The sequence below is a fragment of the Oncorhynchus tshawytscha genome, linkage group LG05 (assembly GCF_018296145.1).
Source record: "Oncorhynchus tshawytscha isolate Ot180627B linkage group LG05, Otsh_v2.0, whole genome shotgun sequence".
Taxonomy (NCBI): Eukaryota; Metazoa; Chordata; class Actinopteri; order Salmoniformes; family Salmonidae; genus Oncorhynchus; species Oncorhynchus tshawytscha.
In genome coordinates, this window is record NC_056433.1 from 35,272,222 (window position 1) to 35,286,392 (window position 14,171).

At 43.4% G+C, this 14,171-nt stretch overlaps 1 protein-coding gene across 1 annotated transcript in view; it reads left to right on the plus strand.

Moving 5' to 3' along the window:
- The window catches only part of LOC112250546 (MAM domain-containing glycosylphosphatidylinositol anchor protein 2), a 330,034-nt gene that overhangs the window by 280,943 nt on the left and 34,920 nt on the right, over nucleotides 1–14,171 (plus strand). Inside the window, exon 13 of the mRNA XM_024420793.2 lies at nucleotides 8,243–8,263. Coding sequence (XP_024276561.1) covers nucleotides 8,243–8,263 — 21 coding nt within the window. The remainder of the gene's footprint in view (nucleotides 1–8,242; nucleotides 8,264–14,171) is intronic.

The window sequence follows — 14,171 nt, forward strand, 5'->3', positions numbered from 1 at the left end:
AAACCTTCACTAAATCTGACTTTGAGTATCTCTAGCACTCTGCTGTGTGTGACCTCTCTATCGCCCCTCTAGTCCAGGTCAGGGGGTCACTGGCAAGCCAGTTGTGTGATTATGTTCTCTTACTTCTCTCCTGTCTGTGTCACTGTGTCCAGGGACAAGGTTGAGCCATCCCCTGCAGTTTACACTACTACTGTTAAACTCATCCACACAGAAGCTCAGGGTGAGGGGAGTCAAGTCACTCTCGCCAATTTGTTCTCTTCTCTCCTCTTCTATTTCTCCTCTCCTTCCCTCTCTCAATGCAGGACACAAGCTGGAGTTTGAAGAATAGTGATAGCCTGTGGATGCATCCACAGAGAGCTAGAAAGAGGGACATAAACAGAAAGACAGAGAGAACTCTTCAAATGAAGGACACACGGATGTGATCCCAAAGTTATATTGTCCTTGAGATTCAAGCATTTTCTAGAATTCAGTGATTATTCTGATGGGTGGTTTTGAGCCATGAACACGTCGTCACACAGTCTTTCTCAGAAAGAGATGGCTGCTCTCCAAAACCAGACCCTTTAAATGTGATTGATGTGAATTTTGGTGAGCAAGCGGTGGCCGGGATTGTCTGTTTATGAACGGTCGGGTTGCCATTGAACAATCTGCTTTGTAATACAGTTGTGGACCAGCGGACAGGGCAGCCTGCCAAGATGATGTCTCTCTGTGTGTATGTGTTTGTGCATGCGTGTGTGTGCGCATCCTAGTATGTGCGTGTCCTAGCTGTGTGTGTGTGTGTGTGTGTGTGTGTGTGTGTGTGCGCCTGCGTGCATGTGTCCTGGCCAGTCCCTAATGTGTGTGGCGGTCAATGAACTCATATCGTATCACAGTGAACATGGTGGATTTGAAATGAGATGCACTGGCAGACATCTAATAGACATTTCTCACTGGAGTGTGTAAGGTTATTCAACAGAATTGTAAATGAAGTGAAACTATGTCCAGACTAGTATGTCAAGGTAGGCAGTGTGCAGTGACACACCACTGTGTTTATCTCTGTTGCATTTGGATGGAAAACACAGTCTGTGTCCCAAATGGTAACCTATTCCCTACATAGTAAACTACTGTTCCAAACAGAAAAGAAAAGTAAAGTAATAATATATGGCAATATGCAGTATGTATATTACTTGTGTTTTATATGGACATATATGGTGGAAACAGTATATGCTTATATATGCATCCACACATATAAGCACATATACTGGATGTCACATATATGTTAAAATATACAATGATTGGAATTCCAATTCATCCCAAGGTGTTCGATGGGGTTGTCAAGTTCTTCCACACCGATTATTCCTCCTCCACCAAACATTTCACTTTTAGCACTATGCATTGGGGCAGGTAGAGTTCTCCTTGCATCCGGCAAACATAGATGTGTCTGTTGGACTGCCAGATGGTGAAGCGTGATTCATCACTCTAGAGAACGTGTTTCTACTGCTCCAGGGTCCAATGGCAGCGAGCTTTATACCACTCCAACCGATGCTTAACATTGGGCATGGTGATCTTATGCTTGTGTGCTGTTGCTCGGCCATGGAAACCCATTTCATGAAGCTCCCGATGAACAATTATTGTGCTGATGTTGCTTCCAAAAGCAATTAGGAACTCATTAGTAAGAGTTGCAACTGAGAGCAGACGATTTTTATGTGCTATGTGTGTCAGCACTGGATGGTCCCGTTCTGTGAGCTTGTGTGGCCTACCACTTAGCGGCTAAGCCGTTGTTGCTCCGAAACGTTTCCACTTCACAATAACAGCACTTCCAATTTCCCGGGGCAGCTCTAGCAGTGCAGGAATTTGACGAACTGACTTGTTGGAAAGGTGTCATCCTATGATTGTGCCATGTTGAAAGTCATTGAGCTCTTCAGTAAGGCATTCTACTGCCAATATTTGTCTATGGCGATTGCATGGCTGTGTGCTCAATTTTATACAACTGTCAGCAATGGGTGTGGCTGAAATTGATGAATCCATTCATTTGATGGGGTGTCCACATACTTTTGTATATATTGTGTATATGTGCATGTATGTATAATACTTACATGCTCATATGTGTGACAGATGTAGTATTAACATGTGTATTACATATATCAATAGGTGTAGAACTTACAGTGAAATGCTTACTTACAAGCCCTTAACCAAAAATGCAGTTTTAAGAGAAATACCTACAAAAATAAAAAATAAATTAACAAATAATTAAAGAGCAGCAGTAAAATAACAATAACGAGGCTATATACAGGGGGCACCGGTTAGTCGAGGTAATATGTACATGTAGGTAGAGTTATTAAAGTTACTATGCATAGATAATAAACAGATGTTCAAGAGTCTTATGGCTTGGTGGTAGAAGCTGTTTAGAAGCCTTTGGGACCTAGACTTGGCGCTCTGGTACCACTTGCCGTGAGGTAGCAGAGAGGACAGTCTATGACTAGGGTGGCTGGAGTCTTTGACCATTTTTAGGGCCTTCCTCTGACACCGCCTGGTGTAGTGGTCCTGGATGTCAGGAAGCTTGGCCCCAGTGATGTACTGGGCTGTACGCATTACCCTTTGTAGTGCCTTGCGGTCGGAGGCCGAGCAGTTGCCATACTATGCAGTGATGCAACCAGGCAGGATGCTCTCAATGGTGCAGCTATAGAACTTTTTGAGGATCTGAGGACCCATGCCAAGTCTTTTCAGTCTCTTGAGGGGTAATAGGCCCTGTCAATGAGAATGGGAGCGTGCTCAGTCCTTCTTTTCAATCATCTCCTTTGTCTTGATCATGTGGAGGGAGAGGTTTTTGTCCTGGCACCACACTGCCAGGTCTCTGACCTCATTCCAATAGGCTGTCTCATCGTTGTCGGTGATCAGACCAGTGTCGTGTAAATGTCCTAACCAACTTGCCAAAACTATAGTTTGTTAACAAGAAATTTGTGGAGTGGTTGAAAAACAAGTTTTAAAACAAGTTTTAATGACTCCAACCTAAGTGTATGTAAACTTCCGACTTCAAATGTAAGTATTCAGAACCTTTGCTATGAATCTCGAAATTGAGCTCAGATGCATCCTGTTTTCCATTGATCATCCTTGAGATGTTTCTAAAACTTGATTGGAGTCCACTGGTGGTAAATTCAAATAATTGGACATGATTTGGAAAGGCACACACCTGTCTATATAAGGTCCCACAGTTGACAGTGCATGTCAGAGCAAAAACCAAGCCATGAGGTCAAAGGAATTGTCCATAGAGCTCCGAGACAGAATTGTGTCGAGGAACAGATCTGGGGAAGGGTACCAAAACATTTCTGCAGCATTGAAGGTCACCAAGAACACAGTAGCCTCCATGGAAGAAGTTTGGAACCACCAAGACTCTTCCTAGAGATGGCTCCCGGGCCAAACTGAGCAATCGGAGGAGAAAGTCCTTAGTCAGGGAGGTGACCAGAAACCCGATGGTCACTCTGACAGAGCTCCGTAGTTCCTCTGTAGAGATGGGAGAACCTTCCAGAAGGACACCCATCTCTGTAGCACTCCACCAATCAGGCCTTTATTTTAGAGTGGCCAAACAGAATCCACTCCTCAGTAATATCAGAATGACCAGTAAAAGCCACATGACAGCCCGCTTGGAGTTTGCCAAGAGGCACCTAAAAGACTCTCAGACCATGAGAAACTAAATGATCTGGTCTGATGAAACCAAGATTGAACTCTTTGGCGTGAATGACAAGCATCACGTCTGGAGGAAACCAAGCACCTCTGATCACCTGGCCAATACGATCCCTACGGTGAGGCATGGTGGTGGCAGCATCATGCTATGGGGATGTTCTTCAGTGGCAGGGACTGGGAGTCTAGTCAGGATCGAGGGAAAGATGAACAGAGGAAAGTATAGAGAGATCTTTGATGAAAACCTAATCCAGAGCTCTCAGGATGGGAGAAACTCCCCAAATACAGGTGTGCAAAGCTTGTAGCGTCATACCCAAAAAGACTCAAGACTCAAGGCTTTAATCGCTGCCAAAGGTGCTTCAACAAGTACTGAGTAAAGGGTGTGAATACCTATGTAAATGTGATATTTCAGTGTTTTATCTTTAATAAATGTGCCAACATTTCTAAAAACCTTGCGTTTGTTTTGTCATTATGGGGTATCGTGTGTAGATTGATGAGGGGGGAAAACTATTTAATCCATTTTAGAATAAGGCTGTAACGCAACAAAATGTGGAAAAGTCAAGGGGGTCTGAATACTTTCCGAATGCACTGTTTGTCACATATGGGTATATATGGGTCTTAAATATATAATAATACATTTTTAAATCACTTCTTGGATATATAAGACCATATAGGGCTATATATTACTTTTCCATATTGGGTTGACCAGGGCTGGGCTCTGGTCAAAAGTAGTGCACTATATAGTGAATAGGGTGCCATTTGGGACACACTAACTGTAATCACATACCAAGCTTCCACTTATTTCTAGAACTCCAGCAGATTGTCAAATCTAGTTAGTTGAGTAATGCATTAGAGTATACCCACTCAGTAAGGGGCATTTGTACAAGACATTGCTAATAAGTGTACCTGCAAGTGTACAAGCGAAGAGTATACTCATAAGCACTATCCCTAACTAACTTGATAATTGATTGAAGCAATGATGAAATGCACACAAGTACCATTGAGAAAGGGTTTCACAGCTTGCCTGGAAGCTCTTAGCCCCCATAGTTCACATAGTATAACACAATTTCCAGCCTATAGTGCTCAAGAAGGCACCTCAAATGACTATGCTACAATGAACACAATGTCTTTGATGGGACATTCACAACTTATTGTTTGGCAACTACAGCGTCTTGTTTACAGAAATGGACTGTCTTGTCAGTGGTGTGAAAAGACTAATTTAAAAACTTGAGTCTTCATTTCCCTTCACCGTCTAAACCTGGACAATCAGACCAAATTATTTTTAAGCATGCTGTGCTCATTTTCATTAGGCCTATTTCGTCTTGTCATAGGCTAACTCGGTTCACTTTTCATTTTCAAAAAACAATTACTGTACGAGATAGAGATGGAAATATATTCTTAAAGACCCCATGCAGTCTTGTCATATTATTTTTAAATCATTACTGTGTGTTTATTTAATGAAAATAACTCCAAAACATATTTGTCATAATTTATTAACCTGAGCCTCCTTTGGCCCTTGAAATGCTCAGTCTAATCGTGTGGGCATTAGGAAACAAATTTGAAGATATTTACATACACAGCCCTGATAGGATGATCTAGAACACATCCCCCAACTCCTTACCCAGATGAACAGTCATTTTTGTGTGTGTGCGCTTGTGTGTGTGTGCGCTTGATAGTGAAGGTGTTGAAGGGCAGAGGGGGGGAAGATATGACTGAACCCCACATTCATTTAAACTGAGGCTGTGTGACTCAGAGGTTGCAAGTAAAATAACAGTCAAACGAAGCATATTTTCATAAGCAAGGCCTGAAAAAGAGGTAAAGGGGGAAAGAGAGGGGGAAGGGGAGTGTGGAGAGAAAGGGGGGGGGAGTGTGGAAGAAAGAGAGGGGGAAGGGGAGTGTGGAGAGAAAGGGGGGGAAAGAGAGGGGGAAGGGGAGTGTGGAGAGAAAGGGGGAAAGACAGGGGGAAGGGGAGTGTGGAGAGAAAGGGGGAAGTGTGGAGACAGGGGGAAGGGGAAGGGGTGTGGAGAGAAAGGGGGAAAGAGAGGGGGAAGGGGAGTGTGGAGAGAAAGGGGGAAGATAGGGGGAAGGGGAGTGTGGAGAGAAAGGGGGAAAGAGAGGGGGAAGGGGAGTGTGGAGAGAAAGGGGAGTGTGGGGAAAGAGAGGGGGAAGGGGAGTGTGGAGAGAAAGGGGGAAAAGAGGGGGAAGGGGAGTGTGGAGAGAAAGGGGGAAAGAGAGGGGGAAGGGGAGTGTGGAGAGAAAGGGGGAAAGAGAGGGGGAAGGGGAGTGTGGAGAGAAAGGGGGAAAGACAGGGGGAAGGGGAGTGTTCTTTATAAAGTAATTGCCTTTACGTTTGGTCGTGTTTTGGCTTCATGAGCACTGTAGTACATCATGCTACAGTGATGGTGATGTGTGAAACTTTTCAGAAAGATTAAAACTGTCCTTGTTTTTATTCTCTCCTCTTCTGTCCTCTCCTCTCTTCTCCTTTCTTCTCCTCTCTTATCATCCTCTCCTCTTGTCTATTGTGTTTTTCCCCCCTCTCCGTTCCTCTTCTCTTTCCTCCCCCCTCCTCTTTCCAACTTCAGACATTTTTAGTTATAGTCCATCATCCTCTCCCTCCCCCTTCCTCTCCTCTTTCCTCTGTTCCACTATCTCTTATTTCCTGTTTTTCTTCTCCCTTTTATTATTATGGATTGAGAAACAGCTGTCCTTGTAGCTAAATTGCAACAACGAGTCAGAAAAATGTGTTCTATTACATATTCTATAACGTTCGCTCAGGCCTTTCAGTTTTCCCCAGTGTATAAGAGACCCGACTGGCCCTTCAGTTCTTAATCAATATTCCTTTACACATGCTTTCTTTGTGGGGATGATTTGTTGTTGCTTGTTTTAATCGAGTGGATTCAAATCAATTCGTAGCTGTGTTCCATAAATCATTGTCGGTGATGGGTTCTGACTCCTAAACTTGAAATAATGAGTCCCATAGTCAGGTTTCTACACCAGAAGTTAATGGTTATCTGTAGGAGGAATGTGCATAGAGGAGGCCATTAAGCTTGGAACGTACTGAATAAAGGAAAGCCAATCACATGGCTGCAGTCACTGATAAGGGTGGAGAGAGAGAGGTGGTTTAGTGAGGAATGGGGGCCCAGGTCAGGTCAGGTCACATTATGGGAGAAGGAACAGTTTATTGCCCACATCGCTTAACTTCCTGCCTAGCCATACAGATGTAATGCTTAGAGGGAAGGAGGACACCACACACAAATTGGGGTATGTATACTGGGGTTGGTGGAACCATGTCTTTGTCTTATGCAGCTGTTATGACCCAGTGGGTGAATAAACTTGGTTTGAGCTCTACTAATCGTCCGTGAGTTTTTACTTGGTTCATTTAGAACCTAACATTGGTAAAGGTGACACAGTTGTGCGGTTAAGCTGATGTATCACATCTATTCACAGGGACAGGAATTGATCATTAAAACGTCATGCATCTTCCTGACAGCTTAAATTGTATTTACTCCGCAAAACATTTACTGCAGGGCTAACTGGTTTATATTGAAACAAACCGTGTTTTTTACCCTTGACGTTTCTGTGTTTGCCACGGAGCTCAACCCTCTGAAATGATCAATGAGGAATGTTGAAGAAGCCGGGCAGAGAAGAGGCAGATGGAATGCATAATGACCCTGACAGGTATTTTAATAGAGGAACACTGGACTGGACTGGAGCAACCATTTTTATGCAGAATTTCACCGCAGTAGTTCTTCTCGTGTTTATGTAACTGTAGTGATGAGGATGATATGATAGACAGGTCACCAGTGGGTTGCCGGAGATAATTTATAGGGTTGTGTTTTCCTGTCTATTTGACCAGGAAAAACTCTAGGCCCTAGTTAAAAGTTATACAAGGCCTTACGTTTTTCCTCATCACTTGCCTCACATGCCTCGCAGTGTATTTAATTAAGTTAGGGCGCTTGTTAGTGGAAGTCACCTTGGTTAAGGACATCAACAAGGCAAGTAAAGGGTAATAGTGATAATCTGTTTTATTTATAAGCTCATTAATGTGGTCGGGCTATTCTTAGTAATCCCAATCTCACACAGTAGATAGAGATAGCAAAGAGGGGTGTGTGTGTGTGTGTGTGTGTGTGTGTGTGGACAGATTTCAGATTTGTACAGTATCCTCTTTTATTTCAAATGTCTTTAATTTGTTATTGGATCCCTTCCCATCTTTAACTCTGATAATGATTGTGCATGCTGCACTGGAGATGATTTCTCTATCAGTTATGACATTTAAAAGTTGATTAACATTTCCACTTCCAATGGGGGATTGAAACTCTACAGCTAATTGTACTCTGAGAGAATGTAGAAGTTGAGAAGATGGCCATCAGGAAACAGACTTTGAAGTTTACCAGATGCTTCTTATTTTCAGTCATTACATCTTTCTGTTACACACTGTTTGTGTACTATGACATTATGATCTATTGTGAGTCAGCACACATCAAAGACAAAACCCAAACCATTGTCAGCAAAGTGCTGTTTAAATGATAGAACACTATTGTATTGTTTACTAATAGCTTTCTCTCCCTCCTGCCATTTTGTTTTTCAGCTCCTGTCAACCCTCACCTGAGTAAGTAACAGCTTTATTTATTCATTAAGTCTGACACATCACAGAAACACAGCATGTTTCTGAACATTATGAGGAACATTCCTCAGACCTGAACTAGGCAGAGCTGAGCAGCTCTGGGAGCAACATGGAGACTTGTTGGTTGTGGAGAGTCCTGTGGAGTAGTTCTACTGTAATTTTCCATATACAGTGAGCTCCAAAAGTATTGGGACAGTGACCATTTTTTGTTTGTTTTGGCTTTGTACTCCAGCACTTTCGATTCAAAATGATACAATGACTAGGAAGTTGAAGTGCAGACTGCCAGCTTTAATTTGTGGGTATTTTCATTCATATCGGGTGAACTGAAATTACAGAGCTTTTTGTACGTAGTCCCACATTTTAGGGGACAAAAAGTATTGGGACAAATTCACTTATACTGTATGTGTATTAAAGTAGTGAAAAGTGAAGTAATTGGTCCCGTATTCATAGTACGCAACGACTACATCAAGTTTGTGGCTCTACACCATTGTTGGATGCATTTGTTTTGGTTGTGTTTCAGATTATTTTGTGCCCTGTTGTAGTGGCAAGAGGTTAACATGTCTTGGGGGTATGATTTGTACCGTCTACACTTTAACCTCATAGTCATTTCAAATCCAAAGTGCTGGAGTACGGAGCTAAAATCACACAAATCTATCACTGCCCCAATACTTTTGGAGATCCACTGTAACTACACTGGGAAGAGCTGCCTAATATTCTGTAGGAACAATGTGTGGAGGAGAGAGAGTCATTTTCAGTGTGTGTATATGTGGGCATGGGGTGAAGGGTGGGTGTGTGCGTGCACGCATGTGTATAGTGCTTGTTAATAATGCATTTCATGTGTTCTCTCCAATGTTCACACATTCTGTGATAATCAGGTGCCGTGTACATTCCCGCTACAGTATCTTATTACAGGAAAACTCCACATTTACTACTTCCTACTTCACAAGCACTCATTTGCCGAAGTGTACTGTGCTGTGTTAATGTGTTGGGTTAGCAGCCGTTACCGCATACAAATCCCAAATATAATCATTACCAGCATCATTATCAAACCCCCTATAGATCACAGCCAATCTTATCTAAACTGTACATCTGATCTGTACACCTCCTCCTTGCTGATCCTCCCCTCCATACCCCCTCCTCATCCTCCTCCCCATTTTCCATCTCCTCATCACCTCACCCCCCACCACACTCCTCCCCTCCTAATCCCCCTTCTATCTCCAGTAAGGCCCAGGTCCATTTAGCTTAGCTTACAGTGGATTGACATTACCAGTGAGACTCCAGGGGCCAGAACCCCATTTAGATCTGCATGCCTGAAGGCTGGAGGGGAGAGGAGTCAAGAGCTGAGGCCCATCTCTCTCTTTCTGGCTGTCTTAGCTGGGCCACACTCACTCTCTCTCTCTGTGTGTGTGTGTGTGTGTGTGTGTGTGTGTGTGTGTGTGTCTCGCTCTCCCTTTTTCTCTCACTCCTCTCTCTCTCAATCGCTCCCCCTCTCCTCCTCATCTTCTCTCCACTACGCGTGTAAAGCCTCGAGCTCCTGCCTCCACCGAGGTCGCCACTCCAAACTGCTCCCAGCTACCTTTTAATAAATCAATGAATATTTATCGCACGCTCCTGTATCCAGAATCTAAATGCTGTTTTTTACCCGCCCTTTGAGGACAGTTCTATTTCTAAATCTCTTCTGATTATATGGTATTGATGTCATATTATGTTGTTCCATATAAAATAAAATTGTATTTGTCTCTGAATACAACAGCTGAATACAACAGGTGTAGACCTTACAGTGAAATGCTTACTTACAAGCCCTTAATCAACAATGCAGGTTTTTTTTTATTGTTAAGAAAATATTTACTAAATAAACGAAAGAAAAAAAAGTAATACAATAAAATAGCTATAACGAGGCTATATACAGGGGGTACCGGTAGAGAGTCAATGTGCCGGGGTACAGGTTAGTCAAGGTAATATGAACATGTAGGTAGGGGTGACTATGTATTGATAATTAACAGCAATGCAAATAGTCAAGGTGGCCATTTGATTAATTGTTCAGCAGTCTTATTACATGGGGGTAGAAGCTGTTAAGGAGCCTTTTGGTCCTAGACTTGGCGCTCCGGCACCGCCTGCCGTGCAATAGCAGAGAGAACAGTCTATGACTTTGGTCTGAGGACCCATGTCAAATCTTTTCAGTCTCCTGAGGGGGAATGGGCATTGTCGTGCCCACTTCACAACTGTCTTGGGTATGTTTGGACCATGATAGTTTGCTGGTGATGTAGACACCAAGGAACTTGAAGCTCTCGACCCGCTTCACTACAGCCCTGTCAATGTGAATGGGGGCGTGTTTGGTCCTCCTTTTCCTGTAGTCAGCCATCAGCTCCTTTGTCTTGGTCATGTTGGAGAGGTCTCTGACCTCCTCGCTACAAGCAGTCTCATCGTTGTCGGTGATCACGCCTACCACCGTTGTGTTGTCAGCAAACTTAATGATGGTGTTCGTGAGTGAGTGAACAGGGAGTACAGGATGGGACTAAGCACGCACCCCCGTGGGGCCACCGTGTTGTGGATGAGCGTGGCAGATGTGTTGGTGCCTACCCTTGCCACCTGAAGGTGGCCCGTCAGGAAGTCCAGGATCCATTTGCAGAGGGAGATGTTTAGTCCTGGGATCCTAAGCTTAGTGATGAGCTTTGTGGGCACTATGGTGTTGAATGCTGAAATGTCGTCAATGAAAAGCATTCTCACATAGGTGTTCATTTTGTCCATGTGGGAAAGGGCAGTGTGGAGTGCAATTGAGTTTGCATCATCTGTGGATCTGTTGGGGTGGTATGTGAATTGAAGTGAGTCTAGGATTTCCGGGATGATGGTGTTGATGTGAGCCATGACCAGCCTTTCAAAGCACTTAATGGCTACCAATGTGAGTGCTATGGGACGGTAGTCATTTAGGCAGGTTACCTTGGCGTTGTTGGGCACAGGGACTATGGTGGTCTGCTTTAAACATGTTGGTATTACAGACTCAGTTAGGTAGAGGTTGAAAATGTCAGTGATGAAACTTGCATGTTGGTCTGCGCATGCTCTGAGTGCACATCCTGGTAATCCGTCTGGCCCCGTGGCCTCGTGAAAGTTGACGTGTTTAAAGGTCTTGCTCACATCGGCTATGGAGAGCGTGATCACAAAGTTGTCTGGAACAGCTGGTGCTCTCATGCATTCATCAGTGTTGCTTGCCTAGAAGCAAGCATAAAAGGCATTTAGCCTGTTTGGTAGTCTCGCATCACTGGGAAGCTCATTGCTGGGTTTTCCTTTGTATTCTGTAATAGTTTGCAAGCCCTGTCACATCTGACAAGAGTCAGCCGTTATAGTAAGATTCAATCTTAGTCAATATTGACGATTTGCCTGTTTGATGGTTCATTTGATGGCATAGAGTTATTTCTTAAGTGTCTGGATTAGTGTCCCGCTCCTTGAATGTGACAGCTCTAGCATTTAGTTTGGTGCGGATGTTGCCTTTAATTCTGGTTGGGACATGTACATGCGGTCACTGTGGGGACGACGTCATTGATGCACTTATTGATGAAGGCAGTGACTGAGGTGGTATACCCCTCAATGCTTGCAAAACTGTCCTGTAGTTTAGTATCCACGTCATCTGACCACTTTCGTATTGAGCGAGTCACTGGTACTTCCTGCTTTAGTTTTTGCTCGTAAGCAGGAATCATCAGGATACAATCATGGTCAGATTTGCCAAAGGGAGGGCGAGGAAGAGCTTTGTATGCATCTAGGTGTGTGGCGTAAAGGTGGTCTAGAGTTTTTTTCCTCTGGTTGCACGTGACATGCTGGTAGAAATGAGGTAAAATGGATTTAAGTTTTCCTGGATTGTTGTCCCCGGCCACTAGGAGCGCCGCTTCTGGATGAGGATTTTCTTCTTTGCTTATGGCTTTATACAGCTCGTTGAGTGCTGTCTTAGTGCCAGCATTGGTTTCTGATGGTAAATCGACAGCTATGAAAAATATAGATGACAACTCTCTTGGTAGATAGTGTGGTCTACAGCTTATCATGAGGACCTCTACAAGCAAAACCTTGAGACTTCCTTAATATTAGACATTTTCCACCAGCTGTTACTGACAAATAGACACACACCACCACACCTCGTCTTACCGGTGCATGGAAAACTGTATATTATCCATGTCGTCGTCCAGACACAACATGAAATATTACAGGTTTTAATGTCCCGTTAGTAGGATAGTCTCGAACAGAGCTCATCCAGATGGTAGCGGCAGGTTACCATCTTGCCAACAAATTCTCACAAAGGACCCGGATCTGTCACCCCTGTATTTTTATATATTTAACCTTAATTTAACTAGGCAAGTCAGTTAAGAACAAATTCTTATTTACAATGACGGCCTACCCCGGCAAAACCCGGATGACGCTGGGCCAATTGTGCGCCTCCCTATGGGATTCCCAATCACGGCCGAATGTGATACAGCCTAGATTCGAACCAGGGACTGTAGTGACCCCTCTTGCACTGAGATGCAGTGCCTTAGACTGCTGCGCCACTCAGGAGCTCGTTGGTCTGTTGTATCTCTGTCTTCTCCTCATGCGAATGACGGGGATTTGGGCCTGGTCCGGGAACAACAATATATCCTTCTCATCAGAATCATTAAAGAAAAAATCGTTGTCCAGTTCGAGGTGAGTAATCGCTGTTCTGACATCCAGAAGCTATTTTCGGCCATAAGAGACGGTAGTAGAAACATTATGTTCAAAGAAAGTTGCAAACAATGTGAAAAAACACACAAAATAGCACAATTGGTTAGGACCCTGTAAAACGGCAGTATCTCCTCCGGCGCCATTATAATAATGAGTTATATATGAATGTCTGAGAGATGATGGTGTTAGGCTTAGAACATTTATTTAATGGGCTCTCTTAGGTGTGTGTGTGTGTTTGTATGCCTGTCAGCCTTCCTGCTCCCATGTGTGTGTGTTCTCAGACTTGAGATGACGGCCATATCTCTTTGAGAATACCATTGGGGTTACCTCACAGTAACCTCTGAACTCTAGCCTTAGGCCTTCCCATTGCCACACTTGATTCACAACCTATGTGTTTTTCAACAGTAGTACAACAGCATTTCAACTTACAGTATATAATGCACTGCCACCATTCATGGCTCAATAGTGTCATGGTCAGAGATTACATTCCTCAAGCTGTAGCTCTTAGCCTCGCAAAGCTACCTGATCCCGCGAGCTTACATTAAAAGCTGCACAGATATCAGTGCAATGTTTAATGTAAGATCGCGGGATCAGGTGGCTTTGCGAGGCTAAGAGCTCTCTCATTGTTTGAAACACATCAAACCGTGTTGATTTTCACATGATTAACTTCAGCAGTATGTCCTCTTATAGAATGCATTGTATAGCAGTCAAGCATGGTCCACTAGATTGATTCATGGTCAGCTTTCTGAAGACATTCATAGCAGTCAATCATGATCCACTAGATTGATTCATGGTCAGCTATCTGAATCCATCCATTGGGTGAACTCAGCTTTATTGCTCTCATTGGTAGACATGCATAATAGTACCCATTGACCCATGTGTTTATTCACATGAACAACCCAAGAATACAACAGCAGGTCCCATTATAGAATGTACCAGCGCCATTCATTCATGGTTCAGTAGCCAATGTCATCATGGCTATTTTATTGTGTTTCTATTTCCTTTTTAATTTAGAAAATATTTTTCTTACTTTTTATCTCTGCAATGTTGGGAAAGGGCTCGTAAGTAAGCATTTCACAGTAAAGTCTACACCTGTTGTATTTGGCGCATGTGACTAATACAATTTGATTTGATCTACTATAGCCATAGAGAGAACCTCCTCATGGTATCTCTAGTTAAACATTTTTTATGTCTACATTTTGACAGTGTTATG